The sequence below is a fragment of the Gracilinanus agilis genome, chromosome 1 (assembly GCF_016433145.1).
Source record: "Gracilinanus agilis isolate LMUSP501 chromosome 1, AgileGrace, whole genome shotgun sequence".
Lineage (NCBI taxonomy): Eukaryota > Metazoa > Chordata > Mammalia > Didelphimorphia > Didelphidae > Gracilinanus > Gracilinanus agilis.
Genome location: NC_058130.1, coordinates 47,826,063 through 47,840,457, shown reverse-complemented (window position 1 = coordinate 47,840,457; position 14,395 = coordinate 47,826,063). Strand labels below are relative to the sequence as shown.

At 39.5% G+C, this 14,395-nt stretch overlaps 1 protein-coding gene across 1 annotated transcript in view; it reads right to left on the bottom strand.

The window, feature by feature from the left end:
• ITPR1 (inositol 1,4,5-trisphosphate receptor type 1) overlaps window positions 1-14,395 on the bottom strand; it is a 405,812-nt gene that overhangs the window by 64,703 nt on the left and 326,714 nt on the right. Inside the window, exons 44-47 of the mRNA XM_044675941.1 lie at window positions 14,063-14,079; window positions 13,253-13,357; window positions 10,673-10,865; window positions 777-899 (exon numbers count right to left, since the gene is read on the bottom strand). Coding sequence (XP_044531876.1) covers window positions 777-899; window positions 10,673-10,865; window positions 13,253-13,357; window positions 14,063-14,079 — 438 coding nt within the window. The remainder of the gene's footprint in view (window positions 1-776; window positions 900-10,672; window positions 10,866-13,252; window positions 13,358-14,062; window positions 14,080-14,395) is intronic.

Below are 14,395 nucleotides of genomic sequence, written 5' to 3'. Positions count from 1 at the left end.
ACAAATTTAGAGAAAAAAAGATGTAAGGAACTTGAGGCATAAATTCGGAAAAAAATTTCTGTGTCTATCATCACTCATGGATTGACCTAACAGAAAAAAGATTCTCATTATTTTCAACTCTTCAGCTTCAAATGAATGATATCTGTGGGATGGTAGTTAAGAATGATGGTGGCAGAGCTCTGGAAACTTCATCCCTTGTCCTATTGCTGCCACTAACTAGGGTGATGCCCTTCAACAAGTCACAGCTTCTCCCTGATCCTTAGTTTCCTCTCTAAAATGGTGGGGTTGGACTAGATGAACTCTAAGGTCCTTTCCAGCTTTAACTTTCTGTCTTCTCTTCTCTCTAGACCAGGGGTTCTTAACCTCTGGTCCATGAACTTCTTTTTTCAATATTTGATAACGATTTCAGTATAATTGATTTCATGATCACATATGTATTTTACATATATATTATTTTGTGCACTAAATACCATTATTCTAAGAAAGGGTCTATGGGCTGCACCAGACACTGGCAAAGGGATCTAGGACACACAAAAATAGTTAAGAATCCTGGCTTGCCTCATATTGGCTAATGAATAATCATGCAAATTCCCTCCCAATCCCAAGTCTAGTTTACATTTTATTAAATACTGGTGATAAAAATCCACAATCTCCTATACCTTAAGATGAACTAAAGCAAGATTATTAAAGTACAGTATATACAAATTTCATTGGGAAAATTGCATTCGAAACCCAGGTTTATCAGTGTTTTCCATGCCGATAAAAAAGGCTGATACCTCCTCGGACTCCTTTAAATGGGTAGAAAAATGCAACAAGTAGATTCATCAGGACGGCCAGGTTAAATGAAATGCTGCTCCAGAAGGACATGTTCCTAGAGCACCAGTACAACACTGGCTGGGCTGTGGAAACAGAGAGAAGACTGTCATCAGTGTGCGAATGTTGGAAGCCCTTCACCTCCTGTTATCCCCTCACAGACACAGGACTTTTTTTTTGGTTTGTTTTCATCTTTTACCCTGGAAAATGATCACTTGTTTGTTTTTTTTTTTTATTTTTTTAAGTTGACTCAGAGAAATAAGCTAATCATATACTGTTATCTGAGACCTGATGAGAATGGCGAAGGTGTTATATATGTGGTTGAAGGTGAGGTGGGGTGAGATGAGTGGAGAGAGTGGGAGGAGGGGAAGAAAGCAGGCAGATTTTGAGCATCCCAAAAAGGTACCAAATTCTCCCCAAGCAGGGAAACCTGAGAAACCTTCAGTGGAAAACTAGGTGTGTAGTTCTGGGATGATTTTAGGACTTTAGGACACTCAAACCGATCAAAGAAATAAACTATCCTTCCATAGCAACCTGGGAGACCAGAGATGGGCTTGGCTAGACTAGCCTCATAGACTAGCTTTCAGTCACTCCCTTGTTTGAAACCCTTTTAAGATGCTAGTCCCTATGCTTTTTTGGGAGGGAGTGTTCTACTTTATAGTATGTTCATTTGTTTACCTATTTTCAACAAAAATGCCTCATTTGGACTACAAACATAAACATCAACCCTAACCAAAGCAGCTAGTTAGGAGGAGAAAAAAGAGCTTCTAATACTGTTTTGTTTTTTTTTCTCCCCTGAAAAGGGTGGGTTCTGGAAACCACAGACCAATAAGGTTTACATCAATCTCTGGACAATTTCTCAAACAGGTTAATTAACAGTTCCCAAGAATTTAGAAAAAAAAGTACACCTTACAAGCTAAGATCAGTTTGTAAATATCAAATAATACATTCCCAAATTGGCCTAATTTCGTATTCTGATAAATAACTATGCTGATAGGCCCATAGAATGTTACAGATAGAATAGATTCTATATTTCAGTAAAACACTGGACAGTCTTTTGTGCTATCCTTCTTACTCAGAAGACAGTGAAAAGTAGACTGGACAGCAGTATGGTTAGACACTGGCTGTTACCTATGGATCCAGTGTTCCTAGAAGGGAAGAAATCTTTAGTGGCATGCCAGTGGTCTCTGCACTTGGCCCCATTCTGTTTAATGTTGGTAGTAATTGCATGAATGAAGTTACAGAGGGGATGTCAACCTATTAGTAAATCACCACGGATGATAGAATCAAGCCCGAAAATAGCAAAAGACTGGGCCCAAATCAACAAAATGAAATTTTACTGGGATAAACCTAAAATTGATATTAAAAAAATAAGTCCCAGAAATCTGGAGCAACAAAAGTCTCATCTGTCTGAAATTCATCTGAAAAATTGTTTGTGGGTCATAGATTAGTAGCAATCAATATGAAACAACTCTATGATTTAGCAGTGGAAGGAAAAATCATGAATGCATTAGCAGAAATAAAATTATCACAAATAGCTTGCATGTATAAAGAGCTTTAAGGTTTGTGGGGCACTTTATACAAATCATCCTATTTGATCTTCACAATAGCTCTGGGAGGCATGTACTACTATTATCCCCTCTTTTTTTCTTTTTTTATTCAAAGATATTTTATTTTCCCAATTATATGGTAATAACAATTTTCAATATACATTTTCTGAAATTATATTCTTTTCTCCTCATTCTTGTTGATAGCAAGCAATTTGATCTGGATTATACATTTATTATTATGTAAAATATACTTCCATATTGGTCATTTTTGCAGGAGAATACTCGTATAAAACCAAAACCCCAAGATAAAATTGTAAACAAACTAATGTGAAAGATAGTATGCTTTGATCTGCATCTGACTCCAGCAGGTCTTTCTCTGGAGGTGGAGGGCATGCTTTGTCAAATGTCCTTCATAAGTGTCCCGGATCATCGCATTGCTGGAAGTAACTAAGTCTTTCACAGGTGATCATCATACAATAACGCTGTTACTGTGTACAATGTTCTTTTGTTTCTGCTTGTTTCACTCTGCATCAGTTCATGTAGGTCTTTCAAGCTTTCCCTGAAATCATCCTACTTATAATTTCTTATGACACAATTGTATTCTATCACCAACATGTACCACAATTTGTTAGCCATTCCTCAATTGATGAACATCTCCTAGGTTTCCAAATCTTTACCACTAAAAAAAGGCTGCTATAAATATTTTTCTACAAGTAGGTCCTTTCCCTTTTGTTATGATCTCTTTGGTATACAGACCCAATAATAGTATTGCAGGATTAAAGAGTATACACCATTTTATGGCTTTTGGGGCACAGTTCCAAATTGTTTTCCAGAATGGTTGGATCAGTTCACTACTCCACCAACAAAGCATTAGAGTCCCAAATTTTGCTTCCAACATACATCACTTTCCTTTACTGTCATATTAGCCAATCTGATAGGTGTGAGATGGTACCTCAGAGTTGTTTTAATTTCCATTTTTCTAATCAAGAGTGACTTAGAGTATTTTTTCATATGATAATTGATTTCTTTACCCAAAAGTCTCTTATTCATATCCTTTGACCATATGACATCTGGGGAATGTCTTGTAGGTTTTTAAGTTGGACTTAGTTCTCTAAAAATTTGAGAAATTGGGCCTTTATAGAGAAATTTGTTATAAATTTCCCCCCTCAGTTTGTTGCTTCGCTTCTAATTCTGATTTAATTGGTTTTGACTGTACAAAAGCTATTAAATTTAACATAATCATAATTATTCACTTTATATCTAATAATGCTCTCTATCACTTGTTTGTTCACAAATTCTTCCCTTCTCCATAGATCTTTCAGGTAAACTAATCCATGTTCCCCTGATTGACTTATGGTATCACACTTAATATCTCAATCATATACCCATTTTGATCTTATCTTGGTATAGGGTGTGAGATGTTGATCTGTAATAGATATTGATCTAGTTTCTGCCATACTGTTTCCCAGTTTTTGTTAAAAAGTGATCTTTTTTATCCCAAAAGTTGGGGTCTTTGGGTTAATCAAACACTAGTTGCTAAAGTCATTTACCTCTATATATTACGTATCTAAATCTATTCCATTGATTTACTGTTCTATTTCTTAGCCAGTACAGTTTGAGATCTGGTACTGGTAGGCCATCTTCCTTTATATTTCCACCCTCCATTAATTCCATTGATATTCTAGAACTTTTGCTCTTCCAGATGAATTTTGTTATTATTTTTGCTACTTCTTTTACAGAAGAGAAATTAGATGCCTCCTTTACTGAAGAGATTAGATGCCTTGCCAAAGGTCACACAGCTAGTAAATGTATGAGGCAGGACTGGAATTTGGGCCTGACAATGAGCACACCATTCTCTCCACAATGTCACCTCACTGTTGTGATCATCATTTCAGCCTACCCTAACTTGGTTGGACCATTTCTTGAACATCTAGTTGAACTCTAGGTGCTTCCTTGCAAGGGGGATGTTGAATACGTCCAATGGAGGAAGCGGTAGAGGGTGAGGTTTTTCAAATATGTGATAGATAGATGAAGGAATAGATTTGTTCTGTGTTGCTTCAGAGAAAAATCCAGGCCTGATGGAATTTATAGGGACACAGATTCCACTTCAATACAAGAAAGTTTTCTAGTAACTTGGGGCATTCATGAATGGAATAGGCTGCCACAAGAAGGGATGAGTTCCCTACATCACTGGAAGTATCCGAGCAGAAGATGGATAATCATTTGTCTGAGTGGCTATAAAAAGACTCCTACTCAGGGAGAAGGCACTAAACAATGGCAAGCCCAAGTCTTGAAACTCCTAGATTCTCAAGTGCTTGGCCAGCTGTAATATCTCGTAACCTGGATTTGTCAGGGGAAGGCAGAGGGAGATGTCCTATCTCCTTCTGCAAGGCATACAATGGTGGATCTGGGGTTTGTGATGGGTTTCATTATGTGTAGCTCCTGATAAAGAAAGCTTGATGTCTTTTCAAGTTAATCTCTGAGGGATTTATTTGCTGCCTACAAAACAAGCTGAAGTCTTCAGGGGAAATTTGAAAATTTCAGAGTGGTTCCTGTTTCCTTCTCCACTTTAATTAAGGGGTCAAGTGGTTCAGGGGATAGAGGGCTGGACATGGAATCAGGAGACCTGAGCAAGGACCCACATCGGGTATTAGCTGAGTGCACCCTTCCAAAGCTTCATCGTCTCATCTGGAAAAATATCCTTGAGGATAACGTGTACTCCCTACCTGCCTCACGAGCCTGTTGTGTATAGCAGTGATTGGCAAACCTTTAGATCCTAGAGAAATGTGAGCTGGCCCAGAACTATAATTGCATCCTTGTAGAGAACTTCCTACACAGAAACCCTCTACTCATGCAGATGATAGGAATCTCAGAGTTAAAGTCAAAATTGTCCCGAGAAGTCATCTGATTCAACTCCATGATTTTAAAGACGGGGAAACTGAGGCACAGTGCAGTTAGAAGCACAGTCAGGAACAAAACCCAGGTTTTTGGCCTCTGAATCTAGTGCCCTGTCCATTCCCTGTGCTGCTTTTCTGAATACAATTTTATTTGCAATATCTTAGTCCATTTTCTTTAGGAACATCCTATTAAATGGTGCTTTGTTTAGGTTGTTACATAAAAATCGACTCAATAGGAATAATTTTGGTCTCTCTGTGATGCCAGAAGCAAAATTTCCCAAATACAGACTCATTCACTTTCCTCCTCTGTATGGGGAGGGGGTAGACTATATGGGAACAAAATTCAATCATCTTTTTCTTCAATGGAATGATCATTATTTAGTTTACAGCAGCCAGGAACAAATCATATGGCCTGCTAATCAGCCTAGCGTAAGAAGGCCAAGTCTCCCAAAGCTTCCTCCCAATAATGAAGTTAAATCATAATTGAACACAGTCAGAGGTATTTTTAAAAATCTACTGGCTTCTTCACTTGGGCTAAAAAATGTGCAGGGCCTTTGAAAGGAGGGGCAGGACACATTTTCTAGCAAGGCCAAGAGTTCAAACAAGACCAGGGCTTGGGGGTGATGACAAGCCATTAGTCACCATCAAATGTGAAGAGCAGACGTGCTAAGTAGGCAGCCTTCCCTGAACTATGCCAAGCTCAAGTTAAAGATTGACTCTATCAGGTTTTTTCAAGATCTTTAAATTTACTGCTGTTGGGGGAGAAGAGAGAGGGAGAATTTTTAAAGGGAGGAATTATTTGCCCTGAGAAAAAAAACTGGCATTGCTGATGGCATTTTGCCCTAGAACACAAAAACATGTCTAATCTGGCCATGGCCACAGGGGTGGGGAGGGAGAAGTGAAGGTGGGAGGTGTTAAGTGAGAGTCAATTTTTTGTTTTTGTTTTTAAGGACAACATAAGAATTTCTGTCTCTCTCTCGAGAGCTATCTTCCACCGATTTCTTAGCAGCTTTTCAACATGAGACCTGATGATGGAAGTCCAGGTAATCCATTCTGCTTGGTGAATGTTGGACAGGTCAGAAACCTGCTAACAAATAATCTGATTTCAGATGATCAACAATGGGTTATGTTTTGGGTGTTTTTTTTTGGGGGGGGGATGTTGATATTTCAGACATAATTGATCCATTCTCTGGGTATTTAGAGAATCTGGAAGAGTTAGTTTGGCTTTCTAACGCCGGCTGCCATGGGTCTAAAAAACACAATGCTTTTTGGGTTGTGCAATAATTGTATAAAATGGAAAATGTGGCCAAAAAATCTTCCATCGCTGATCATGTGAGCTACAGTTACTTATCTTATGCATGTCAACATTTTCTAAATCTGTAGAACAGTTCTGTACAAGCATGACTATAAGCTCAATGAGGACATCGTCATATTCATCTTTATCTCTCTTAGAATAATAGCAGCTAGCATTCCTATAAGTATTTGCTGCGTGCTAACCAACAGCTTTATAAATATTATCTCATTTGATCCTTAGGATAACCCTAGGAGGTCGGTGCTATTATATATAATCTCTATCTCAGCATCTAAATTGTTTTGTACACAGCAGCCACTTAAATAAATTCAACCCAAGAAATATTTATCAATCAATGTTTGCTAAGTTGAATACGACTCAGGAATAAAATGACTCCATTTCTATTTTAAATTTTGCAATAATCCCGAGCCCAGCTGATAGGGGGGTAATAGTGGTGGGATCAGGGGAAAATATAGAGGGAGAATGTAAAAATATTTTTAACACCCCCAAACTCTCACCTCTGTCTAAGAAGTGATACTACGTATTGGCTCCAAGGCAGAAGAGCAGTAAGTGTTAGCAACTGGGGTTACACTGAGTTGCCCAAGGCCATACAGCTAGGACTATATCTGAGGCCAAATTTGAACCCAGAACCTCCCCCCATCTCCAGGCCTGCCTCTCTATCCATTGAGCCACTTAGCTGCCCCTAAGGAGGAAGATTTTCAAATTTCCCAGAAAAACTATTACACAATTCTACTCAATCATTTTAAAGAACCTATTTTGTGCAGGTATGTGTCAGTTACCAGGGATACAAAGATGAAAAATGATGGAGTTCATCTCTAGGAGTTTATAATCAAGTAAGGGGAGAGACATAAGGCAGCATGCCACTGGGGAAAGAATTTCTGATTTTGGAGGGAGAGGATCTAGGTTGGAATTCCAGCTCTGCTGCTTCATACCTATGTGACCTTGGATAAGTCTCCTGATCCCTCCATGCCTCAGTTTCCCCATCTGCAAAATGAAGAGGTTGGATTAACTGGCCTCTAAGGGGTTTTTCTGGCCCTAACACTATGTACTTATGAAATAACTATGATGCAAGTTAGAAAATTCTTAAGTATAGAAGAATGGTCAAAATAGCAAGGGAAAACTTCCAACAGTCCATAACCAGCATCTGAATACAAAGGATGTAATCAGCAAGCTGAATCAAGTACCAGCCTAGTGTGGCATTCAGGAAAATTGCTACATAAATGAGCCACAACAAGTTTTCCACAGGTTTATTATTAGGAAAAGTGGCTACTGATAGAAATACAATTATAATGAAAAGATTTTTTCCTAATGAATAGATATCTTCCCTCCCCACACAAACATGCAAATTCATGTTTAATTCAAAGTTGTTAATCACAATTTCCCTTTTTCTCACCAGGAGATAGCCTTGAAGCCAATTAAAATCATGCAGTTGGCAACTAGTAGCTGTGCTTAAACACAAAGGAAACACATCCTTTTTTTACCTCTTTTTCCCAAAAGAGACTGAAAAAGGATAATGTCAGGAGAAAGCATTTGGCTAGAGGGCAATGGAAAACCCAAGATCAGGAGATTCCAAATGGGGGAGGATTGTCATCAGACCAACTCCTTTACTTTACAGAGAAGAAGAAACTGAGGTTGAGAAGCCTACGATTGCAGAATAAGCATCTGAGGCAGGATTTGAATTCAGTAACAGCAACTCCAAGCCTAGCACTCTATATCCTAGGACACCTAGTGCCATATTCATAAGTATTTCTTGACTGTCAGAGGAGGGTACCGATATTTGTAGCCCTGACCTCGGATGGTGGTTGTGACCATCAAATTTGATAATGTGTTACCATGGTCATTCGCAAACGGTAGGCACTGACTAAAATCTGATGTTATAACATAAAGAGATGAACAAGTCGGAATAAGTTATTGGGGAAAAGCCATTTATTATTAACAATAATAATAGTAGCTAGCAATTATGGAACATTTTAAGGGTTTCATGACCTTTTTACAAATATCATCTCATCTGATCCTCAAAAAATGCTGGTAGGTAGGTGCTACTGTTATCCCCATTTTAAAAAAGATCCTTACCTTCAGCTTTAGAATCAATTGATTCTAAGAATGAAAAGTGCTAGACAAATTGGAGTTAAATGACTTGCCCAGGATCACACAGCTAAAACCTGCCTGTGGTTGTATTTGAACTCAGGTCTGATGTTCTATCCACTGTGCTTTGCTATCCTCATTTTACAGATGGGGAAACTGAGGCAGGCAGAGATCAAGTAACCAACAGCTAGCAAATGGATACAGTGGGACTGAACTTAAATCTTTCTGACTCCTAGACTAAGGTTCTATCCATTGCATCACCTAGCAACCTTTTCTTGCAGGACATCCCCACTGGGTAGAGGCTGATGTCAAGGTGGACAACCATGCCTCTTCCAAAAGGTGATCCATACCACTGAAAGAAACACGGAAGCTCTCTTCATGTATTACATTAAAAACTAAGGATGACTAAGGCTAGTACTGAGGAAGTCAGAAGATGAATCTAATGGCTCTCCCTCATCTATCTGCTCAGTGGATGGAGGAAGGAATTAAATGGGGGAAGGAAGTGGAGAAGAGGCACCCTCATAGGAGAAAAAGAACACTGAATTTGGAGTATTCAAATTGGAGGTTCAAATCTCAGCTCTTCATCCCACAACCTCTGGGACTCTGGGACTAACACTTATCTCTGAGCCTCATCTGTAAAATGAGAGGGCTGGTCTAAATGACCTCGAGTTCCAGCCCTAGATCTGTGATCCAGGGACAGGGGGATTAGCTGTCCCACCCCAGACTTAAGGAGATTCAATCCAATTGGCCATGTGGAGTTAGCCCTAGTACCCGGCACAGGGCACAGATCTCACAAAAGTGACACAGACCATGCCCTCAAAGAGCTTACACAGGGTGGATCACGTGTACAAGGAACTAAATATAAACTCTCTACAAAGGATCAGGGGAAAGGGGTGCTGAGCCCTGACATGTGGGAACCCTGGGAAAGGTTCCTTCCAGGAGGAGATAGCGTGTGAGCTGAGCCTTGAGGAGAGAATGAACAGAACACAGCTCTCTCTTTTACCTCATTTCCCACCTGGACTTAGAATGAGGAGGAAAATCGAGACAACATTATAAACAAAAATCCAAACCAACCGAAAACCTCGACCTGAGTTTTCCAATAAAAACTCCGTCACAGACTCCAAGATACAAACACAGTCTAATCCTTTCAAGTCTGTCCCATCGGTTGGTGCCAAGTGCTCAGTTAATATTCAAGGTCCACATTAAAAAACGAATGAAAACCATGAGCTGAGCAGCCCTCTGGGAAAGCCCCTATAAAAGTGTTTTAAACATGTAATTTTCCTCTGATAGTCAGGCTTTTCAAACGGGACTCGCTCATTAGCTCTGACACATCTAATGCAGCAAACAATTCCACAGCCTATAAAATGACACAATTACGAGAGTCCAATCGCCGAGGTAGCCTACGAGGGGGGAGATACCCAAATCTCCTTAGCAGGTGTGCTAGTAAATGAGAAATGAAAGCACCTAACTTCTTGCTTAAGAGCCTCATCTTGTGAATACAAGGGCTTGGTTTCTCTTTAGACCTGGTGGTTGTTTTTATTTTTTTTAAAAAAACAAGATATTGCAAAAGTAGCATTCGGGCCCTCCGAGGAATTCTTCATCAAAAAGGATAACGATGATGTCTCTGGAACATTCTGACCAGGACTGTGGACACTGACTTGTCAATGAGAGACTGCCGAGGTGAGTATTAATGGTGCTCAGAGGTAGCCCATGACCCTCCCGTCCTAGGAGATAAATACGCTTTCAAGTCTAGCCTCACCCCCTGGAATGCTGGAACTTGGATGCGCTGGGACACCTCTCTGTCTCCCAAAGCAGCACCCCACGCTCGAGGCAAGAGGACCGGACCTGAGCCTCTGGAGACCTGGGTCTGAAGCCCGTCTCTGATATTTCCTGTGTTTGTGGGCGAGTCGTTTTTTACCACTGGGTAGCTTTGCTTCCTTATCAGTAAAATGGAAGCAGGATTTTACTACTGACCTCAGGCTAATAACACATTTGTTCGAATGTTTCAAACCTACCTCTCAGCTTCTTCTGCCAGTTCATTTCATTGAAGAGGTCTTCAGATCTCAAGAAAAAGTCATTTATTTTACTCCCTTGTTCGTCCCTCTCGGTGGTGTAATATATCCGTAGTTTGGACTCCTTGGTAAGAAATTCACATATACTGGGCACAGGGAAAACTATTTGCTCCATCGTGCGATCTAACCTGACGATCTAGAAGAGATGCATGAGATTAAATGGTTAACTGAGGATCATCCAGAGGCCTTAATCAAATACATATTTATTCTTAACCTTGGATTAAGTGTTTTATAAGGCAGAGAGAAAGGGTCTTAATATTGAGGGCTTTCCCAGTTTTAGGAGGGTAGAAATAAAGATATTTCTGGATATTCTACAAGATCATTATTTTGTAAACCTCAAACCTTCAGATTTAATAACTAGTATTTTATCCTGATGATTAAGAGGTTGCTTTTGCATTCTTATTCAAATGAGCCAGACATAGTAAAAGTTAGAGTCATGTTCTTTGACTTGAAATCAAAGAATCAGGGAATCTCAAAGATAGAGGGGATTTTAGGAGCCACATCATCCAAACTATATCTGAACAAAGATCTTCAACAGGTTCTCATCCAGACTCTATTTGAAGACCTCAAGTGGCGGTGAACTCACTACTTTCCAAAGGAATGTATTCCATTTTTGGATAATACTAATTACTAGATTATTTCTTCTTTATATAAAGTCAAAAATTTAATCCACCTGTCACTCACAATTCTTTTCCTGGACAACCCAAAGAAATCAGATTCCAGATACTTAAAGACAGTTAAAACTTCCCACCAACTCAACCAAATATTTTCTAGGCTAAAAAGCTCCACTTCCTTCAACAAGTCCTTATCCATCCTTGTTTCTAGTCTCCTCACCATCCTAACAGTCCTCATCCAGACATCCTCCAGCACCTGCCAATGCCCTTCCTAAAATGTGATATCCAGAACAGTCTAACCAGGGCAAAGAACAAAGGAATTATCAATTAGTCAACAGGCATTTATTAGACCACCTACTATGGGCAAAGCCTTGTGCTAGGTGTTGGGACGCAGAGACAAAAAAAAAAAAAAAAAAAAAAAGCTCCTCAGGGAGCTTCCATTTTACATTTACCTTCTTTATTCTAGATTCTACGGTTCTCTTCTTGTAATCTTAGGCCAAGTTATTTCTGGGGCTTTTCCCCTTAGAGTAAAATTAATTATTTTCCAGGCAGAGTAACTTCAAAAAGCGATTTTATGTCTGCACAGCTGCTATGATCATTGAATACTTGACAATGATCAAATTCTTTCAGATATATAAAGCATTTCTTAAATGTTTACTGTGTGCCATGAACTAGATTTATTGATGGAAATACAAGCAATCAAAACAGTTCCTACCCTCAAAGAGGTTACATTTTTAGAGGAGTTGGGGCTTGGAGGGCATAATATTCAAAGGGAAGCAGAGTGAGGCACATTTAAGGAGGCACCGTGTCGAGATAGCCAGCCTAAGTAATGATAATGCAAGAACTTTGCCTAGTAGAGCCCAGGTGTTTCTAGGGTCAGAGTCCAAGGAGACCTTTTAATGCCTTAAAATATTCCTAGCTCTGATTCTTCAGATTGGACAAATCATTGTGCTCTAAAATACACATTTTCCAATTTAAGCACGTATATCTAAAAGTCAGGAGAACAAAATGAATAAAAATGACTGCCCATTTGACTATATCATAAGGCTTTTCTTCAACTGAAGTTCAGTGACATAATGGCCCACCAGCAAGATTATATATGAGGAGATGACCCTAGTTTCCAGCTTTGCCAGTGGTTGACTGTAGCATCTCAGGAAAGTCTCTTTCCTTGATGGGGTCTCAGGGTCTTCCTCTCTAAAATGAAGATTGTAAGTAGAATAATCCTTTTCTAAGGTCCCCTGTAACTCAAAAAGTTGAGAATTCTACAGTGTCTAAGGCAATCATCTCAGTCAGGTTTCAGAGGATCAGGTCCAATGAAGGCAGCCTCCAATCACAGGCTCATGTGATCATGACCCTAAAGATCATTTAATAGGCATTTGATGGAAGGAAGGAACTAGCTGATTGATCTGACCAGTCAACATAGCTACAAAGGTTTGGTGAAATGGTCAACAGAATTATTAAATTTAGGAAGATGGTCCAGAGATGTAAAATATCACCAAGGATATTTCTGACCACTGGCTTTGACTACTGGCCTGTTGGAATATTTGCTCTGACAGCGAGAGGGTATTTTTCTAAGTTCTTTGTGTCTATTCATTCATGATCAAAAGCTGGCTAATAATTCTTTGACTTACTAGAGGAGCAGTAGGCTTTTAAAAGACCCCTGAGAAGAATGGTCCAATGGGGGCAAAGACACCTTGGCTAGGACTCAGAAACCCTGGGTTTGATTCCTAGCTCTACTATTGACAAGTCGTGTGATCTTGACCTCAGTTTCCTCATCTATAAAAAAAGAAGGGGATGGACCATCTGATCTCTACATCTCTTTCTAGCTCAAACAATCTATGGTTTAAAAATGGATTTTCATGTCCCTCTGAAGTCCTTTAATTAAAACCACTCTGAGTTCCTTTTTTACCTCAATTTGTGCTGTGTGTTTGGCATAGAATTCTAGAGCTTCATCTCCTTCTACTTGACCTCCAGGTTTCAACATGTTCTGAAGTTCTTTGTTATGTCGAGCCAGCTGGAATACAAGAATGGGGGTGGGGGGAGGAACAGGAGAGACCCAATTTCTCTTTATAACAGGAACACACACTCATTTCAAATTTTTGGTAGAAAGAATACATAATAACCAGCAAAGTTGTTAGCAGGTAGGCAAAGGTGATGGGAGACTTGTTATATTCCAACTGGGTGCTATGTACACAAAGTTTATTTTGGGAATCAAGCAGAAGAGAGTGCGGAACACTTTTGCCCACGCTGAGTCCTGTTTTGCCCCTCTGTCTTATTTAGCCAGGCAGAGGAAAGAGTTTTCAGCATAACCTCTCGTATCCTCTTTTAATCTAAACATTTTGAAAGCTCCCTTGGATGGCTGGATGGTGGTAAACAAGGGGAGGGGCACGGAGAGAAATGGTGTTAGAGAAATGCCATTTTATAACAGTAGTGACATTATCTGGCTCCCTGGGGGACATCCTATTTTCAATTCCATTTAAAAAAAGCAGAATACTGATTTTCTGTTATTCACCTCCAGCAATATGCAAAAAAAAAAGTTCCCATTGTAAATATGCCTATCATTTAAGGGGCTGCCAGCAGCTTGTGCAATGTCGTTATCTTATATCCTAGGAAAACAAGTAGTGCCAATACCTTGGGATAACAAGTCTAATTGGATTACTCAGGTGAAAGGGAAGGGAAAAGTAATTATCCAACAGGCACACTTGTGGGTGATGCTCACCAGAGATGGAGAAAGTGCTTCAGAACAGAACACAGATATGCCAACATTCGGGAAGGATGTCTTAAAATCAAAACAAACCTGGGAGCCCGATTGGGAAATTGGCTTCCTTGTTGTTGTGATGCAGGATACCATATGCTACTATAACCACTGCAAAGTCAAAAGTCTGAAGACCAAAGAGCTCCAAACATAATAGAGTTCCTTTCTTTAGATAATTAAGAAAGGATTGCTTTAGTATTTTTAGAAAACTTTTCAACTCTCACTGGGAATAAAGGAAAGGGAAGATATTTGTGTGTGTGTGTGTGTGTGTGTGTGTGTGTGTGTGTGTGTGTGTGT